Below are 19,606 nucleotides of genomic sequence, written 5' to 3' on the forward strand. Positions count from 1 at the left end.
TTTCCTTGTTAGTCAGATAATCTCTCTATTCATAGGATGGATAAAGGTCTTCATGCAAGAAAAATAGATCACATTACCGCATGTAGAATGGGTAAACTGTCCATTCCTCAGTTCATATTTCTTACCATGAGGTTAGAAATGAAATGCAGGAGTTCAGTGCTGTATGAAGCACTCTGTTGTAGGAGCTGTAACGATTCTTCAGAGTTCTTTAAATTTCTGTTAAATTTTACTGTAGTGGCCTATAAACCTACATGAAGCATATTACAGTTTTCTGCATGCTACATAACTTTTACTTAGTGTCATGTGACTGTTTCTTTTTTGTCTTGTCTTGTCTGTTTTGTCTTGGTTTTTCTTTTGCCCTGTTCAGTAAAGTTTATATAAAGCTCATTGCTACTTTGAAATACAGTTTAGTCAGTAATTTAAGACAGAGACTCTCATTTTAGTTTTCCTGATAAAAGAATAAAACCCATACATAATTAAATACACTATCAAGTGTGGTAGGCAAGAGGATTTTCACACTTGAATCAGTGCACAGATGTACCAGTTTGAATTTCACAGGAAACAGAACCCCCACCCCCTACTGTCTAAAACTCCTTGGCATCACTGTAGCTATAAAAACTGGTCAGAAGATAAATCCCCCTTCTGGGGAGTTCTCCCATAGTGCACAGCCACGACTAGCAAGCTGTACTAGCATAAGGTGGTAGAAGTGGAATACCACTAAATGGTATTTGCGTTCCAGCATATCTTCAGGTTACTCACAGTTTAGAGCAGAGACAGGTTTGGACCAATGTAAGCTGGGAGACAGCCAGCATAACACTAGCTCAGGACACAGAGCCACAGCTTTTTTTTGAATTCTGCTGGGAAAAGCAGAGTAATCTACTCAGAGTCTCTATGCTACTATTCTGGAAAAAAACAAATTCAGTAAAACTGACAATATAGTGAAAATTCTGAGTTTCAAGCAACCCTTGTATAAAGTGCAGTACTGGATTAAGCCTGTAAAAACAAAAGCATGATGAGATACTCACAGAAAAACTGTTTTTGTAAAACAGGTACAAGCTTTGGGTTGACACCTGTTCTGAAATATTTGGTGGTTTGGACATCTGTGCTGTTAAAGCTGTACATGGAAAGGATGGAAAAGATTATATTTTTGAGGTAAGCAATCCCACACTTTTCAATATATGCTTTATATATTACAAATATGGAAATAAAGAACATTTGTGATAGTTAGGCATTGGCCTATTTGTGTTTCAGGAAAGACTGCATTTTTGAGCAATGTTTAAATCATAATACAAAGCCACATGTCCAAGTTAGTGGCAACACTTGCTGGAAAATGTAACCATATCATATGGTAATGTTTTTTAGTGTTTCAGGAAATGTACACAAACTGCAAAACAAAACCAAATGTAGATGTCATATTTTCCTAGCCCTTATGATTTTTTTCCTAAGCAGGCTTACCAGTTTTTCCTGGAAGGCTTATAGATAGCACTATCCCAAGGGAAAAATGATATCTTTACATGGAAAGGGAAATTAAGAACAAAGTGTAAACAATATTTATTTATTTATTTATTTATTTATTTATTTATTTATTTATTTATTTATTTATTTATTTTTGGTAGCCTAAATGTTACCTTTAGGATCTGATTCCTCATGAAATACCAGTACTAGAAGATGTTGCTGTGGATCATTTTGAAAAGTTTTTTCATTTACCTTAAGTTAATTACGGATAAATGTAAACTTCGTCTACCCATAAAACAAGCTACCATCACTTGCCTATCACACAATTTGGAGGTTTATGTTTGCTAAAGCAAAAATAAGAACATTTTTTCTAAACCATGACAGTAATCTGGGATCCAGAAGGAGGTTATAGATGGATTTCCTTCTTCAGTTATTTATATCCATTTATAACAGAAAAGCTCTGCAAAAATAAAAATCTTTGTTTTGCCACAGTGTTAAACTTTTGTAATTTCACAAATTCATTTCTCATTATTGTAAGTGCTAAGAATTCCCAAATCAATCAATAACACTTTAAAAGGCTGAGCAGCTTGTAGAATTACAAGCAAATCAAACATAGTTAGTCACTACCTCCTGATATACCGAGGAAGATTTCAAGAAATCCTGTATCATTAGCCTGTCCAGCCAAGCCAGAACTTATTGTGTTTTACTGCACCTTAACTCGCTGTAATATAAAATGTAGGATTCCACACTAAAACTCCTCTTTTGTTCCTTTGTATAGTGCAGTCCATCCCACCAAAAGGTCCTGTTAAGTCTGTAATGGTTGCCCCAGTGAAACCTGACTGAGATTTGAAAAAGTGGAAAAAATATATTCTTCTCTTTCTGAGAACAGACTGCTCTGACTTCTGGTGAGACAAAATAGAGGAAATTCCTGAACATAAAATTTGTCAGGTGTTCTGCTTCACTCTTTGGCTGTAGGCACAGGTGTATCTGACATAGTCTGCTTACTGGGAAGGTATTGATTTCTGCTTACAATTAAAATTCTCTCCAGTACTTGGACTTTGACAGCTTCCCTTATGCCATTCAAAGCTTTATAGGATACTCTGCAGTTCTTATGGCCCCTAAAAGTCTCAGAGGATCCCAATTTAGACACTTCCCAATATGACTAAATTCATTACATTAGGGGTAGCTCATACTGATTTGGCTGGCTTTAAGCCACTACATTTTTATACTACAACTATAAAATAAAATAAAATAAAATAAAATAAAATAAAATAAAATAAAATAAAATAAAATAAAATAAAATAAAATAATAATAATTTAAAAAAAAAGATTATTTTAAGACGTAAGATCCTAGTTACCTCATAGGGTAACGCTTAAAAACTGAAAGATCACTGGCAAAAAGATACAAAGCTTGAATAGAGACCATTTAACAAGTATATCCTTGTAAGAACAAGAGTAAAAAAAATCTTTCTTATTTCCTACAGACTGTAGCTAAATCTAATCTGAAAAATGTCTGGCTTCAACCCACTCTACTTAGTATCTCCAAATCTTCCTGCTGTTTTCTGCTCCCAGTGCATTTAAGGATGCATTTTTTATTTTATTATTTGACATTTTTCTTGTATTCCTCATTTAGCAAATTCCTATCAGACTAAATACACCACTTCTGTTAACTGAACTCCAGTTTCAACATTTTTGATACTGCATTGTTTTGAAATTTGAGAGGAACTCCAACCATTGCCATCGACTTCCACTGGTCAGTGTACACAAAGTAACCAGACCTGGTTGCTCTTTTGGGTAGAAGGAGAAGGGGGAGTAGTTTTTCCACAATGAAATAGCCAATGAAAATTATAGAATGGAACAACAGAGAACTTCAATTCCTGCTGCTGAACAAATGCTATAGTTTTCCAAGCCAGATACATTCATACTAAAACATAAAATAATTTAAAAAAAGAGAGAGAGTTCTGACTGCGGGACACATCATGAACTGTGTTTTTAGAGCATTTTAAGTACTGTACATAATAGATGTACAGTAAAAAAAAAATAATAAAAAAAATAATAAAAAATAATAAAATAAAATAAAATAAAATAAAATAAAATAAAATAAAATAAAATAAAAAAAATAAAATAAAATAATAAAATAAAATAAAATAAAATAAAATAAAATAAAATAAAATAAAATAAAATAAAAGAGTGGATAGAAGCATGATAATTCTTGCTGTCCTATAGAATCATCTGAATTGTTTGGAAGATGGAATATCAGCAGGAATATTTAGAATCTCTATAACCCATTGAAATGTAGAATTGTTTGCAAAGTTCACATCCAATAGAACATCTGTAAAACTCATGATCATTTGCTACTAAAAAAAACAGCTTACGTCAACAGTTATTGCACTATAATTGTAACGGTTATTGCACTATAATTCTGTTATAGAATGAAGAGCAGAAAAATGTCTGTCCCCATACAGGAAAAATTTGTATTTTTTGTGTACTTTCATCATGGGAAGATAAATGTGTCATTAAAGCTAGCTTGTACATGCTGCAATCAAAAACCAGTAGCTGAACAGGACAATTGGTCTGTAAATGCTATGGTCACTCCCCAGTTGCAGTACCAAACTGAAACCCCTGCTCTCAAGTTTTCCTGGTGACTGGTACATCTATTACAAAACTAAAGCTTTCTGTGTTGCTTACACTTTCATTCTGGACATGTGATCAGACAGGAAACATACAAGCTTACTAATGTATGAAATAATGTATGCAGATATGATCATTTTAAACCAGTGTAGCCACCAGCAGGAAAGCATACATACGTTTTGACCAGATTCAGAATGAATGTGAATTAAGGTACAACAGTGCTAAAGTATCTTTCACATGTTCAGCGTTCTAGACAGAAAATACAGAAGGATTCTCTGTAATGAATTTGGGAGAACAGCATTTTACAGAAATGAGTACTTAAAGCATATTTATGTTTTGACAAAGGTGTTCAAAAAGAGCTTTGGAACATGCATAATTCAAGACAATAGTTTTAAAATACCTACAGTACTTAAATATTACATGTAACACCGCGTATGCATACAAAAATCCATTCTTAACTAATGTCATGTATAAGACATGAACTTTATATGTCTATGTCTGGAAAACTATTAATTAACTTCTTATTTTCATTTACTTTCAAATCCTATATCAATAATTTCATTATTTTGGTAATGTTGCCATTCAGCTGCTTTGTGACGGTCATGTTGTCATTCCTTGTTTTAACATTCTGTTTTCTTTCATTCCCCAAAACATGGAGGAACAAATTGTACCAGTGGCTGATATTACAGAATCAGAATGACACTGTGTCTCATGAATTTAATATTGTAGCTGTACTTCTTAAAAAACAGCATACGAAAGTGATTTTTTAATCTATGATCTAGTACAATATGCTTACATTGCAGGTAAGAATGTATTGGTTCTTAATGTTAGATCCAGTCATCATTCCCCACCTCTTCAAGATGGTTACTTGATTTTTTTTTCTATTTTAGTTTCTCTTCCATATATATTTGGTTAAAATAATAATTTTTACATAAGTTATTCTAAAGCTTCATGGCTGTTCAAGTTATAGAAAGTGTGCTTGCTGTAAGTAAAGTTCCTGCCTGCTCAGAAACAATGTGAAAGGATTAGAGAGCTAAAAGGAAAAAAAAAATGAAGGTTATTTAGTGACACTGAAATACAGTTCCAGACATTTAATTTCTACGTACATAAATGTTGTTAGGAAATAGAGAAATACACAGATCCAAATTACTATGAGCTTCTTGTAGATGCCTCCCTCGTGTGATGTGCATGTTCCTTTGACCTGGTAGTTCTCCATATAATAAACAATAAGAATAAACTACAGTGTTAAGTACACCTTCTCATATTTTTAGCTTTTGGGCACATTTTATAGATCTGGGTCTGTTGTCTGGTGCTACTTTGTACATTGGTATCTTTTTACTTTTTTTTACACCCTAGAGTTTCTAGTCATTCGAAAGAGCTCAGGCCAAAACTACTATTTTTTCCCCTAATAATGACAAAAAAGATACATTTTCAGTGTGTCATTCATCTTTCCACACAGCTGTAAATGCTACTCCAATGCTACTTCAAACATAATAAACAAACATTCAAACATAATACAGCCTCTGTTTTTCTGAGAAGCCAGAAGTTCTCTACAGTTTTTCTTAGAGGAGGGCTGTAAGAAGTAACTTTGCCTTTTAAAAGAACTAACTTTGCCTTTTAGAAGAACCAAAAGGTGTTCCCAAGAAAAAAATCTTTCTCTAGAGGAACCCTGTGGGATTTTTGTTTTGTTTTGTTTTATTTGTTTTGTTTTGTTTTGCCTTTTACTTTTGTCCTCCAAAGAACCATCTCCAAAACCCTACAAGGGAGAAATTAATTAAAGAATCACTTAGCTTAACAGGAAGGATTGCCAGGTTGCTCAAGAGGAAGTTCATGTCATGACTGTGTCTAATGAGCTTAGCTATTCATATAGTTTCTGTTCTTTTCACCTCAATTTGAATACTCATCTGCCAAGCATCATCACACCAGAGACAAACTGTAAAAATAAGGATTTTATGAACACATCATTTCAACGTACACTGTTGTAACTGCCTTACCAATTCTTGCTAATACAACATCAAATTAAGGTCCATTAAGCTTTAACATCTTAAATGGGAGAAAGACTTTTAATCTTTTACTTTTTAAATTAATACTTCTGTAGTTTTTATACCAGAAGGAATACATACTTGAGCATTTCATGTTTCTGACTGCACTGAATATCTCTCATGATTCATTCTTGGAAAACCAAACTTCTGGGAAACAAAACAAAAAGCTCACATCATGATGATGAATGCAGTAAAAGAGAAGAAATGTAACAGAATCCTTTAAGGCAGCCTCACAGGCAGTTACGAAATTTTGCTCAGAATTGAATGGGTGGGTGGCTACTGCAGGTGTCTTATTTCTGCTTGCTTATTTTCAACCTAAGCTATATTAAAGTTAGTTTCCAAGTAATTTATAACGTAGCAAGATGAAAACCATTTGGATTTCCTAGGCAATATTTTCAGTAACTGTAAGACAATATAAGAAATTAAGAAACAGAATTTATTTTATTTTATTTTATTTTGTTTGTTTTTTTAGGTCTTACTGTAATAGACACCATTTCTGAAGGTGCTACAATTTATCAAACTACTACAGAGGGATATTCTGGGTTTCTTTTCATTCCAGATTGAAATACAACCACAGAAGTTTGTCTTCAAACTTTGAGTCCTTCATCTAGGGATGTCTGATTCACTTTCCCAGTTGTTCTTACTTTTTTTCTGCAAATGTTGTTATTCACCCACTGCAAGAGGAACTGTAAAATTTTCCTAGCAGTCACCACTGATTTCCTCCTGTACTATCCCTGCCAACTTCTCAGGTGTGGTTACATTTCCAATTACAAATCTTTCCTGCATCTGCTGTAAAGACCTCTGGGAAAGCCCCATGATTACTTCATATCCAGTCACTCCCTTACTTCTCAGAAATCACACCATCTTTCCTTACATCCCACTCAATCTTAAATGACATTCTCGAACTATTACTTTTCCTTAATGTCAATTACTTTCCCCATAGTTAGAATTCTTCAATTAAAATCTGTATCAGCTTCTGTCTTTACAGTCAAAATTTTCACCACAATTGCTTACATCCAGGTCCCACAAACACAATACAGAAGAGTAACACATTCATAACATAGCAATACAATCTAGCTTCTCTTATTCATCTTATTCATCAAAAGTAAAGACCAAGACCAAAGTAAATTTTGGTGGTTTTTGTTTTTGTTGTTGTTGTTTGTTTTTTCCCCAGGCCTCATACTCTCAAGCATGAACCTCCAAAATTCCTCTGATTTGCAATGAAATTAATTACTCTTCACTTGCAGGTCATCATATCTTCTCCAGAAATTCCCAGTTTGTGGGTTTGTTTTTGTTTTTGTTTCTTCATACAAAGTTCTTGTATCATTATCTTGTCAGAATCCTTGGGCATTTCTGACTTTGTATTTTGTCCATTCCCTCCTGTATTTTAACATCCTGACACCTTCTTTTCTCACTGTGTCACACAGAATTCTTTAACTTTCCCCTCCTTTAATCTCCACAGCTCTGTCTTTCCCAGCAGCATTTGAGCTAGGTCTTCCTAAAGCTCTAGGTAAGAAATCTTTCATAACCCTTTGGTGGTAAACATATTATGTAATGGAGAAGTATGCCTGGACAATGACAATTAGTGTAGTTTGTCCTTCAAACAGGGTGATCCCTTTGCAGTTACTGATGTCTTATAACTACAGTGGATCCCTTATTAATCCCACCCCATTTCCTTTGGTGGTCATCAGAGTTAAACAGCATTTCTCTTCTCTTTCTTGCCAGTCTCAGCCCAAATCTTAAATACTTGCCTTATCTACACTAGCAGTAAAGGGCACAGACTAATTTACTGAAGCATCATATCACTGAAATGTCAGTTTTTTATAAAAGTATTTTGTTGACTCAGTCAAGATTCAGTAGTTTTTGTTATCACTTATAATATATATACTTGGGCTCTTCTAGGTTAACATAAAGATGTATTAAATGCATTTCAGTGTATGTTTTGTGGGTGGTAAGAGAAGTTCATCCTATGGAATTGGTTATTGAAATGCATATAAATTACAATCAAAAGCAATATGAATTAAGTGATCATAATTTGTAGTTGCCAATGTTTTTACTGCCATCTACATAAGTAGCACATTTGACTTGATAAATTACAGATGACTTTCTTCTATGAATCTACTTAGTTGGAAACTCCAACATTTTAAATAGTTAAACTAGGTACTGAAAACAGACCTGGGTAACTGTATAAATGATATTTTAAAATTAGTACAGGCTGTAAATAGACTGTTTATAAACAGGATGCCTTGTGTGTGTTTAAACTTTGTAAAGCCCTCAAAAGTGGGGGCAATGCCATCATGGCATTCCTGTTAGTCATTCACAAGTTTTAAAACCTTTTTTAGTGTTACCCAAAATATTTTTAATTCTTAAGATACAGTTATATAAAACATTAGTGATTTTTGATAACTGTCATTAGCTGTTTTACTAGGAAGGAAAATAGACTGCATTGTCATAAAGAAAAACTATAAAAAAAAATACAACAAACCCCAACCTTATAAAGACTTTACTTAATTGTGCTGCTGTAGTTTCTATTATTACTGCTAATATATACACTCAGGCTCTTCTAGGTTAACATAAAGATGTATTAAATGCATTTCAGCATATGTTTTATGGGTGATAAGAGAAATTCATCCTATAGAATTCTTGATTGAAATACAAATAAATTAATGACAAAAGCATTATGAATTAAGTGACCATAATTTGAATACCTATGAAAGTTTACCTTGATTTTATCTACTTCACCAAGAATACTAGAAGTGCTTACTTACATTACCTTCTTCCCTTGAGAACCACAGCAACAGCAACATAGAGAAGGAAGCTAAGCCTCTTAGCAGCCACATGCAATACTGGGTAAAAATGGTATGTTTTGGGCACTCTAGCCATTCCCTCTCAGCAACTCGAGTTATTACACTGAACAGTGTCATGCAGTTGAACCACTTTTAAGACTTGGTAATCTTTTACTTAGCTATTAGCAACATGTGCTCTGCTCTGGTGAGGCCACACCTTGAGTACTGTGTTCAGTTTTGGGCCCCTCACTACAAGAAAGTTATCGAGGCCCTGGAATGTGTCCATAGAAGAGCTACGAAGCTGGTGAGGGGCCTGGGACACAAGTCTTGTGAGGAGCAGCTGAGGGAACTGGGGTCACTTAGTCTGGTGAAGAGGACGCTCAGGGGCGACCTTACTGCTCTCTACATGTACTTGAAAGGAAGCTGTGGGGAGCTGGGGGTTGGCCTCTTCTCGCAGGTAATAGGACTAGAGGGAATGGCCTCAAGTTGCACCAGGGGATGTTTAGGTTGGAAATTAGGAGACATTTATTCTCAGAAAGAGCAGTCAGGCATTGGAACGGGTTGCCCAGGGAGGTGGTGGAGTCACCATCCCTGGGGGTGTTTAAGGAAAGGTTGGACATGGTACTTAGGGACATGGTTTAATGGGTGACAGTAAGTAGGGTGATGGTAGGACCAGATTATCTTGGAGGTCTTTTTCAACCTTAATGATTCTATGATTTCACTTTGGGATCAGTAGTTTTCTTGATAATCTGATGCATTACTTTCTCTTTTTACCACTTTGTTTACCAACTTTGTACTTCACCAAAGCAGCAGAACAGATCTTAACTTAACATCTCTGAATGCTTGACATCTGGCTCAGTACTTGTTCAGTGTTAGGTTCAGCATACCTTTGACCAGCAATATTAATTCAATTAACCCCTCAACAAGAGGGTTTTTAACAATATCAAAACCTGTCCAAGTGAAAAATGGTTGTTTTTTATGTCATGCATATTTGAATCTGCCTCAATATGTGAACATGACAGCTATGCTTGAAAATACTGTCTTCAAGAAGTGCAAGATTTAGTTTAAAATATATCTGAGGGCATTCAACAGAGGCTCCTCTGGATCTGAGGAAAGATCTGCCAGAACATTTCCAAATATTAAGTCCTTCAATACCAAATCCAAGTCACTTAAGCATTACTGAATGCCAGGACTATGAGCTAGTGCTGGCCAAGTTGATGCATGTCAACCAACCATTCTGTCAAGCCCAGCAGGGCACATTCACTAATTAAGCAGCCTGGACCATTGCCATTGAGTATGAAAGCTCCACGGATTGTGAGTACTCACGTAGTTTAAGTTGTGGTTCTAAGTTCCAGGGCATTGATTGAACTGCCATGTTTCTGCCTAGGACACAAAAGCACTATCAGGGGTGTCTAAATTCCATTAAAATGTCATTGCTGGAACTCTGATGTACATTACCTCTGTTTAGAGGTGTCCTAATTTTGCACTTGTGTTTTTAGATACATGAGGTGACAAATTTACCCTACCCTGCTTCTGCAGATGTCACAAGCTAGCAGCCTAAAAATGGTAACTCTTAACTTAATATTCTTCAGTTAAATCATATATCTGTCATAGGTGAAAGTCGAACAATAACCTGACATCTATTCTATTTTATTTTAGAATGTGTACAGTTATTTTTCATTCCAATATTTAATCTATTCAGACTCAAAACTTATATTCCTTTGCTACATTAATGCAAAGTTTAAAGCAATTCTGCCTAATAACCAATTTTTTGTATGAAACTGTGTTCCATCCAAGCAGATGAGAGTTATTTTACAACTGGCATTAAGCCATTCAAATCTCAGAAGTATAGACGTTATCTTATTTTTAAAACATTCAAACAGAGCTGAGATGGGTTTATAGATTTACTGAAGTGTTTGTGGTGTTTAGAGCAACACCTCAAAGCTTTTATCCTTAGCCATAGAATTAAATTTTTCTTACATGCGGTACACAACATAGCAGTATCTCCTAAGAAAAGTTATATGTGAACTTGCAGTCATAGAAGTATTTAGAAATAGAAATTCAGAGTCAAAACTCAGTCCTCTGGATCTTAATCCTGTCTGATCCTTTAGCAAGATCTTGTTTTAGGCAACTCATTTCACAGTCATTCCAAATACAATTTTTTTTTAGTGTAAGTGGATATTAAACAAGGTGAGGTTTTCTTTCCACACTTGTGAAAGAGGGATAACTGTTGCTTCTTCATACATTCATTCAATTCTTATGAAACTTTTGCTCTGGATCTCAATTATTATTTCTTTGTTTATAGTTGGTTTATTTTAAAGTCTCTTTTCTGTCATGAAGCTTAGAGGGGACATCTAAATCTGGAAATCCCAGAAAATGTGTTGCCAACATATTTCTTGCTAGTGTGCAATGTTAGTGTCTCTTATAAATGAACAAATGGAAAAATAATGCAAAAGCTTTTGGACTTCAGGCTAATCTCATTATTAAAACGAGGTAGTCTTTTTCAGTCTCAGTGAGAATTTCTTTAGAACTTATTTTGAAAATCCTCAAGCTTAGATAACATCCTTTACAGTGCAGCTTATTCTCAACAACAGTGCAAGAAATATTAGACCAGTGTTAGAATGAACCTACACATTCTTTTAAATCCAAATGCCAATTCAGATACCCAGTATCTGATACCCAGACTAATTCCTAGACTAATTCCCAGACAATTCAAATACCCAGACTAATTCCTAGATGCATTTGAATACATAAAGACGGAAGGTAGAACTTGCTCTTGTCTATAAAGAAGATAGATAGTGTGCAGTGTAGGCTGATGGACTAAGAGTTTTGTTCCTACTACATCCATTCCACCCTATGAAAAGCAGATGCACTAGCTTTACGCTCTTCAGTGTGACTGTTGTGTCACCCCTACAGATAACAACATTCTTCCACTTTAAATATTTTCACAATCCGGTCTTTCTATAAAATTTCTATATCTTCCCTTCAACTACACAAGCTGCATAACTAGCAAACAAACAAACAAAAAGCTCCATGCAACAACCTACAGCAGAGCGCCTACCTGAAGAGATGGGAATCAGCAACTCCAGACAAAATAGCCCTGCCTGCCTTCAGCAGAGCCCTCTTTCCTGTTTAGTCCTTTTGCTAGAGGTTGGATGAGAACGAGGGAAGTTTAAGATGTTTCTCTGACCCTAAGCACCTGCAATTGCCTGTGGCAGAAAAAGTCCGCCAGCACTCTTTTGACTCTTTTGAACCTTTTCAATCTTCTTCCATTTACCTGCAATAGAGAAAGAACCACAGAAGCCAAAGATACACAGGAAAGTGCACTTCTGGAAGCTCTAAAGCACCCCCGTAAAATTCACTGATTCTTCGGCATTGAAACCTATGAGGATTCTTTCCTTCTTCATCTCTCTTACCAACACAGCTTACTATTGCATTTACTGCAAGATTTACCTACACTACTGAGACATCTTGTCCAAGACTTTTCAGGTGGACAGCTTTTCACAGACTGAAAATTAGATGGCAACAACTCAGTTTGTACAATCTAACTGGATGAGACATAATGACATCTATAGAGTATATTACTGCTAATGTAGTCTAACTGCTTTGTGCCTCACTGCATTTTATTAGTTACTAATACTATTGCTTGTATTGTAGGCCTGAATCACTTGTGATCCATTGCTATTGGAAACACCAGAATGCTGCAGGTGATATGCTGTCACCTTTTTCTGAATAGCATTGACACAAACTGAAAAAAGGATTGCAGATTCTCAAAAGAGAATTAAATCCTTTGTTATTATCAAAATAAGAATGGGCAGTGCCGTTGTGATTACCAGTTGGGGTCATTACCTTATTTTCTCTTTCAGGGAAAATAGAGATACACCAAAAATAGGTACACTGTGGAAATCACAAATAATTCTGTAGAAATAAGAAATCATCAGAACCCACTGAAGTTAACTGAATTCAAAATCAGTTTTATCCACCCAAATAGCATAATGAAATAATTGCTGAAATATATTAACCAGTCACATGTAGAATGGAAATAAACACTTTTTTATTTGTCTGTCTGATATTCTGCTTTCATTATGTTTGTTTGTTTGTCTTTTCAAATAGCTAAGAAGCTTTATTTGAAGTTTGAAGTTTTGTCATTTCCATGTTCTGTTTCAGCTGATGATCATGGTATGAGCTACAAAAACACCTACAAGAAAAAAAAAAAAATCTTCAGAAATGTAGCGTAGACAGCAGTGCAGAAAAGTACTTTCAGTACAGAAAAGTTTTCAGCAGTCAACATTATAGTCTAAAAAAAACTTACATCCCTTATCTGCTATATCTATGTGCTTCCTACAGGAATCAAGTTCTATTTTCTATTCTTGAAAAAAAAAAAAAAAAAGCCATAGCAGTCTACACATATGTGAAATAAGTTTATGTTGATGTATTGTTTTATTTTACAGGTAATGGACTGTGCAATGCCTCTGATTGGTGAGCATCAGACTGAAGACAGGCAACATATAACTGAACTAGTCGTAAGCAAAATGAACCAAATGTTGTCCAAAACTCCTATACCATCTCCTCAGAGACCCACTGCCACTCAGCAGCCTCAGGTAGGAAACCTTTGCTTTTAAAATAGAGCATCTTATTCCATAATTTTACACTCAAAATTTTCCTCTAAGAATTTGGCTGGATGACTACACAGACATACCCTCAACTACAAGGATTCAAGAGCTTATCAACATATTTAATAGGTTTGTCATATTTAAATGAGATTATCTCTAGAAATAATTGTGTAGTGCAGGTAATATTTTGTTTTGTTGACGTGGTTCTACTAGTAAATGGATAACTCTGGTTTCAGTGAACTCCCAGGTTTTGTATTGTTTCCATTCAGCTACAGCTGTATAAAATATCATGGAGGTTTAAATATCATGACAGATCATGACATCCTTGAGGATGTCAGTAAGAATGCTGAAACAATATTTCTTATGCATTTGTGAGAAGTGACTACTTCATGACTATATGATCATCTTTTGCTACCAGTTGTCTTTCAGACTTTGTAAATCATTTTTGCGTTTCAATTTCCACGCTTACAAAACACAAAATCTCTTTTATTGATCCTTCAGGTAACTTATGAGGCTGTAGTTTATTTGCACAAGGCTCTAAGAGTGTAAAAGGGGTATATAAATGCTAACCAGCTTGTTGTATCAGTTCATAGGCCTAGACAGCAGGTCTGGTCAAGAGCAGCATTATTAGCTACAATTTTCATGTACTTCTTTTAACATACTGAGGGAATAAACCATGACAGTACATTCTGACATAGACTATTAAGGACTGTACTGCTACTCTATAACAGTGCAGCTCCATGGTGATCAGTGAAACAGCAGAGTAAGCCAAACAGTAATACAGGAATTACCAAGCCTAAATCGAGAATCTATTTTTATTCCTAGTAGGCTCCACACCAGGTAAACAATTTGAAAACAATTTTGTGGCATACCTCAGACAGACTAGTTCTTGAGGTAGAATGACTAATATGTTCTTCAAATATATCATCATGTTTTAAGTTATAAAAATACATCATCCCACATAAAAAAGTGCTGTGGTTTCTATTTTTATTACAGCCACTCAAAACTAAGCACAAAATTGTTTCAACCACAGAACCACATACAATGGAGAAGTTTCCATTCAACATGACTCAAGTCTATTGTAAAGAGAACTGAAAAAGAGGGACACAGAGAAGAAAAAATAAGTCACCTAATGCCAAAATACCATTTCTTTTAGGATGAGTAGTTTACCCATACACTAAAATGAAGCAAAGTATATAATCCAGAGATGCCTGGAGCATACCACTCAACATAAAACAAAATTTGTAGCATTAATAGACAGATTCCCAGTTTAGTTATAAAAATTAGTGGAAATAAATTTTAAAAAAAAATAAATAGAAAAATTAGAAAAATTAGATAGATTTAGTGTTTGAGATTTCACATTCTGGAGAGAAAAAAAAATAACCTAAGGTCTGGATAGGCATGCTATGCTTCCTTGGATTTCCAAGAAGACAAGGATGGAGAAATGTTTGTACGTATTGGTATCTTCTAAAGAAACTGGTTATCTGTTGTATGTAAATAGAGTTTTCATATGTTTCTAAAGAACATTGCCTATGTAAGACAAGGTCTAAAATGAAAATAGGATAAGCAACATTTTTAGAAAGTTTCTAAACTCCTCAGTCATTGTTGTCACCTATCACGTCCATGAAAGGTTTGTGTGTTTTTTTGTTCTTTCCTCTTAGGCCAAAAATCTTTGAATGAATCAAAAGATAATATTTGCTGTGTAGCTGCTGAATTTCTGTTATCTTTCTGCTTACTTACTTTAGGTTACTGAAGAATTCAGCCTTTGCTAATGGCAACAGGATGTTATTCAATGTTAACCTTATTTTCCTTATCATACCCTTTAATTATGAGTTGCAGTTAATCAAAATCAGAAATATCTCTTCAGAATATTTGCAATATTTGTTGATCAGATTCTGGTTCCTTAAAATTTGCCTTGTCATATTATCCACCAGTTTAGGACAGACAAAAGTGACCAGAAGTTCTGCAGAAGATGCCATTTGAAAATACCCATTAATCTTCCCAGATTTAAGTGATGATTATGAATGATCTATAGTATTTAAAACAGGTATCTCCTCACACGGCACTTATTTTTAACTAGTTTGTTTTCCTAAGAATAAAATTAGTCTGTTAAAACATACTGTCCCTTGCATCTTTGAACAGTTTTCTTCTTTTCTAATCTGAGACATTATTTTCTATTCTTGAAAAATACAGCCTGTTCATTGGTAGGGGTAAGGGGAGATACTGCATATTTCTGAACGTCCTATAAAATGGAAAGCCAGTAATTTATCCCAAATAAAGTATATGCATATGTATTTGTGGTTTTAGAGACCAAAGTAATACAGATATCACAGTTAAATGAACAGTTTGCAGCCAGTGGTACAGCTATAGATGAGCCGCATTTTGAATTCCCTTATTATCTGCATGGCATTTTTAAAAATTATTTATAATGTGTTCACTACTGTGGCATTGAGGGCGTCCTGCATAAAAGAATGCTTCAATTTATAAATGCCCACAATGGTCACTACTGTTCCAGTTAACTAGTAATCCATCAGAAAACAAATCAATGATTAGGAAAACAAGTCTTTGTTTAGAGCTATGCAGCCAAATCTTGATGGAAACGATTGGCCTTGTAATATGTTCTGAAGGCCAACAAAGTTCTCTCTGTCAGAGTGCCAGAAGGAGCAAATTCCAAAGGTAAGGCCCTCAGATAACTGTGTTGCTTATGTTGAAATCTCACTGGCATAGATCCTGTGATTCTTAATCTGAAATATCAGTTACATAGACTTTCAAAATATATATTTTGTATATTATTTATTTACCCATTTGTTTATTTATAAACACTTGGGCAGACCCTATAACAAGTTACACTAGTACACTGAAAGGCAGAGAATTAATCTGTGAGTGAGAAAAGCTGTTCTTTCTGTTGCACCTCACCCCCCTGATTCTGGCTGCTGCCAGCAAACTGTGTGTCATGCTTTTGAGGTCCCAGGCTACTGCATAACTTTGACAGCATGATCGAACCATACCAGGATAGAAAGTATTACAAAAAGAAAGTAATTACAAGATTCAAAGCTTGCCAGTTTTGCTCTTATCAATTACTTTGGGAGTCTTCCCACTACAAAGAAAAGCAAGAATCCCTGGGCAGTTATGTCTGTCTGATATAGTTGTATATAGTCAAAAACTCTTTCAAATATTAACCTATTTCTATTTATTTTAAAAACATGGAAGCTTGTTTTACCAACAACCATGATGAAAATACATAGTAGAACTCTAGCTAGGAATATGACATTTATGGATGTTTTTCCATGAAAGACCAAAATCCAGGTGCTCTACTTGTGGGCAATAAATGAAATCTAAATTTCTTCCTTTTGTAGCCTCTTTTAACACTTTTGACAAGTCAGCTGAGGAGCCTCTGTCAAATCTTCCTTAAAGCAACAACCAGTACATTAAACTACCCAGTGAAGTGTTCTAGGTAGTGGAAGCACTTACCTGTCTCCATCTGTTGGTAGGAAAGATCACCAATTAAAATTCTGCTGTCTGAATTTGCAAAACTACAGGTGGTTGTTCAGTAGAGGATATTTTAAACTTGTTTCTGTGGCAGCACTTGTATATAAAACAATAATAGTAAAACATAGTCAAAGCTGCATATCAATTCATGATACTAGCTGTGATGGAGTAAATTCTGTGTAGAATATTACATTATGCAAGAACATTACCATAAAATGCAAATGACTACAGTAAAGTTAGCAGTTGAAGCTAAGGAACATCATATTAGAAAGTGTTTTCTCAATACAGCTCTGTTGAGACCATGCTGCATTATACACAAAAGATCAAGGAATTTTGTATCCTTAATGGAAGGAAGAAATGCATGCACCAGAGGCACAAAATCCATAACCACACAACATGACAAAGAGCATAGCATTACCAACTATATCTTGGTTCTGATCCATTTAAAAGAAAGGAGTAGCACACCAGTTACAGAGCAATAAATAATGCAGAAGCAAAGAGGATGGTACTTTAATAGTTTTGAGACTAGAACAGCAGAACCTGGCATCTTTCATTTCTTAACATTATCTTCTGCAAATCTGAAAGGCAGCATTAATCTGCTTGTTAGGTGAAGTAAACTTCTCTGCTAAAGTCCAGGTGTGGGCCTCATTTCTAAATGACGTTCTGCTTTATAGTCTCATAGTTGATCTAATTTCTGGAAGAGAAACAGGGCCATGACTTGTAGGTTTGCTACAGCTTTGTGGCATCCTTAAGCTGCCTAATACTAAACCTACTCACATTAGCCAGGCTGTATTCATATGACTGACTAGCACCACCACCAAGAATTCTCCTTCTGTCACAGTCCCTTGGCACTTATTTGGAGGAACATATTTTTCTTCTGTGTTTTTGGAAGGAAAGACTGCCTAACAAATAAATGATATGAGATCATACTACATCTTTTTCTATGAAAGAAGGTAAACATACAGTTTGAGTATTAGTATTTGAGAATCCTACTGCAAAACAAATCACTTCCTGGTGTGATTAAATCCATACTAACAGACAGGAGGTGTATTTTATGAATAACTTGCATTAAGGAGGTTGCTGCATTTTCTGATGACCCCTAAAAACATATGTACTATATTTCTTTTCCTTAGGAGGACTTTTAAATAGGGGATAAATGGCAGCTCTGACATCATATAACCATAAAACAGATGTACGTAGATTTGTGAAGCAGCATCTTAAGGAAACCCGGATCCTTAATATACCTAAGAGATAGCATGACTTCCTCTCTGCACAGAGCAAGGCAGCACAGAGAACCTGGAAAAAGTCTGGACAAGGTTTTACTGTTATGTCTCTTTAATTGTTTACTTTTCCAAATTCCTAATCATATTACTCTGTATAAACAAAGCAATATGTATAAACAGTCAATAAGCAAGTGGTATATCTATGTAGCTGTTAATTGAGCATCTTCTGTAGTCTGCATTAGCATTTAATATGTATACTCTGTTGATAACCTCAGAAAGTTTGTATGCTCTTTGACAGGCACTAGTAAATACAAAGAAAATCTTACTAATTCTTTACTTCTTGCTATGTGTATCTAGAAGCCCTTTTAAATCACAGACCCTAGTAAGCACATTACTATGTTAAAACATTAGTTGACTTACCATTGTGACTTTAAGAAAAAATCAGGCAGCACCAAGTTGGCTATATTGCCAGAAAATTTAAGACATTGTCATCAAGACTTACCAGAGACAATAAAAAATATTGCTGGTGCATATATATGCCATAGAACACTAAAAACTACATTTCAGTGGTTATATAAGTCAAAAGTCATTCTTAAAACTGGCATGTTAAACTGATTTTTACAAGTTATTTTTGAAATTGGATGTTCACTCCAGAGCTAGAATCTGTTTTACGTTTTGGTTCTTTGAATCCCAGCGACATCTTGTGGCCTCTTCTCTTTCTAATAACTGATTTTTAGAGCTGTCTTATTTATTACTACAACTTAGTGCATCGTATTACAGAAAGTATATCACCTTAAACAACAAATTGGATATATATTTTGCCAATATAAAATGTTTCATTTTCAACCATTTCGCATAACGCTATTATAAAGAATTTACACCATTTAATTTCATTATTTTAATATGGAATATATTTTAATGTGTTTATTTAATGTATACATATATAGAAGTGTATTATATATAAGTACACACAATACTTAGCTGTGTATATTTGGAACAAGTTTATTTTAATCAAAGTTTTGTGTTTTTTTTAACCTTTTAGTTATTTTATCTTTGTGAAAATACAAGAAAAACAGTTGTTACCATTTTAGATCCTAAATGTACGGAATTACGAAAAGCAGAAGAAAATAGAAATATAATGGAACTTGAGCTCACCCCTTCCTGGTGAAAGGTGCAGTGGAGGTACACTTCACTCCAGTTAAATTTACACCAGTCAAGTTTAATTATCACAAGTATATAATGGTAGCATATATTTTACTGCACCAAGGATATTTTGTGCATCATTCAATTAGACATCTATCTGAGGCAGATCCTACAAGAATGTAGAAGTGATAGAGATCACAACGGAGGTGGAGATTCAGACTTAA

The 19,606-nt window shown here is 34.7% G+C and overlaps 1 protein-coding gene across 2 annotated transcripts in view; it reads left to right on the forward strand.

Moving 5' to 3' along the window:
• The window catches only part of SYN2 (synapsin II), a 180,668-nt gene that overhangs the window by 145,095 nt on the left and 15,967 nt on the right, over positions 1-19,606 (forward strand). For both annotated transcript variants that reach the window (XM_038186160.2, XM_038186159.2), the window contains 2 exons: positions 1,050-1,152; positions 13,366-13,515. In XM_038186160.2, coding sequence (XP_038042088.1) covers positions 1,050-1,152; positions 13,366-13,515 — 253 coding nt within the window. The remainder of the gene's footprint in view (positions 1-1,049; positions 1,153-13,365; positions 13,516-19,606) is intronic.

The sequence above is a fragment of the Anas platyrhynchos genome, chromosome 13 (genome assembly GCF_047663525.1).
Source record: "Anas platyrhynchos isolate ZD024472 breed Pekin duck chromosome 13, IASCAAS_PekinDuck_T2T, whole genome shotgun sequence".
Lineage (NCBI taxonomy): Eukaryota > Metazoa > Chordata > Aves > Anseriformes > Anatidae > Anas > Anas platyrhynchos.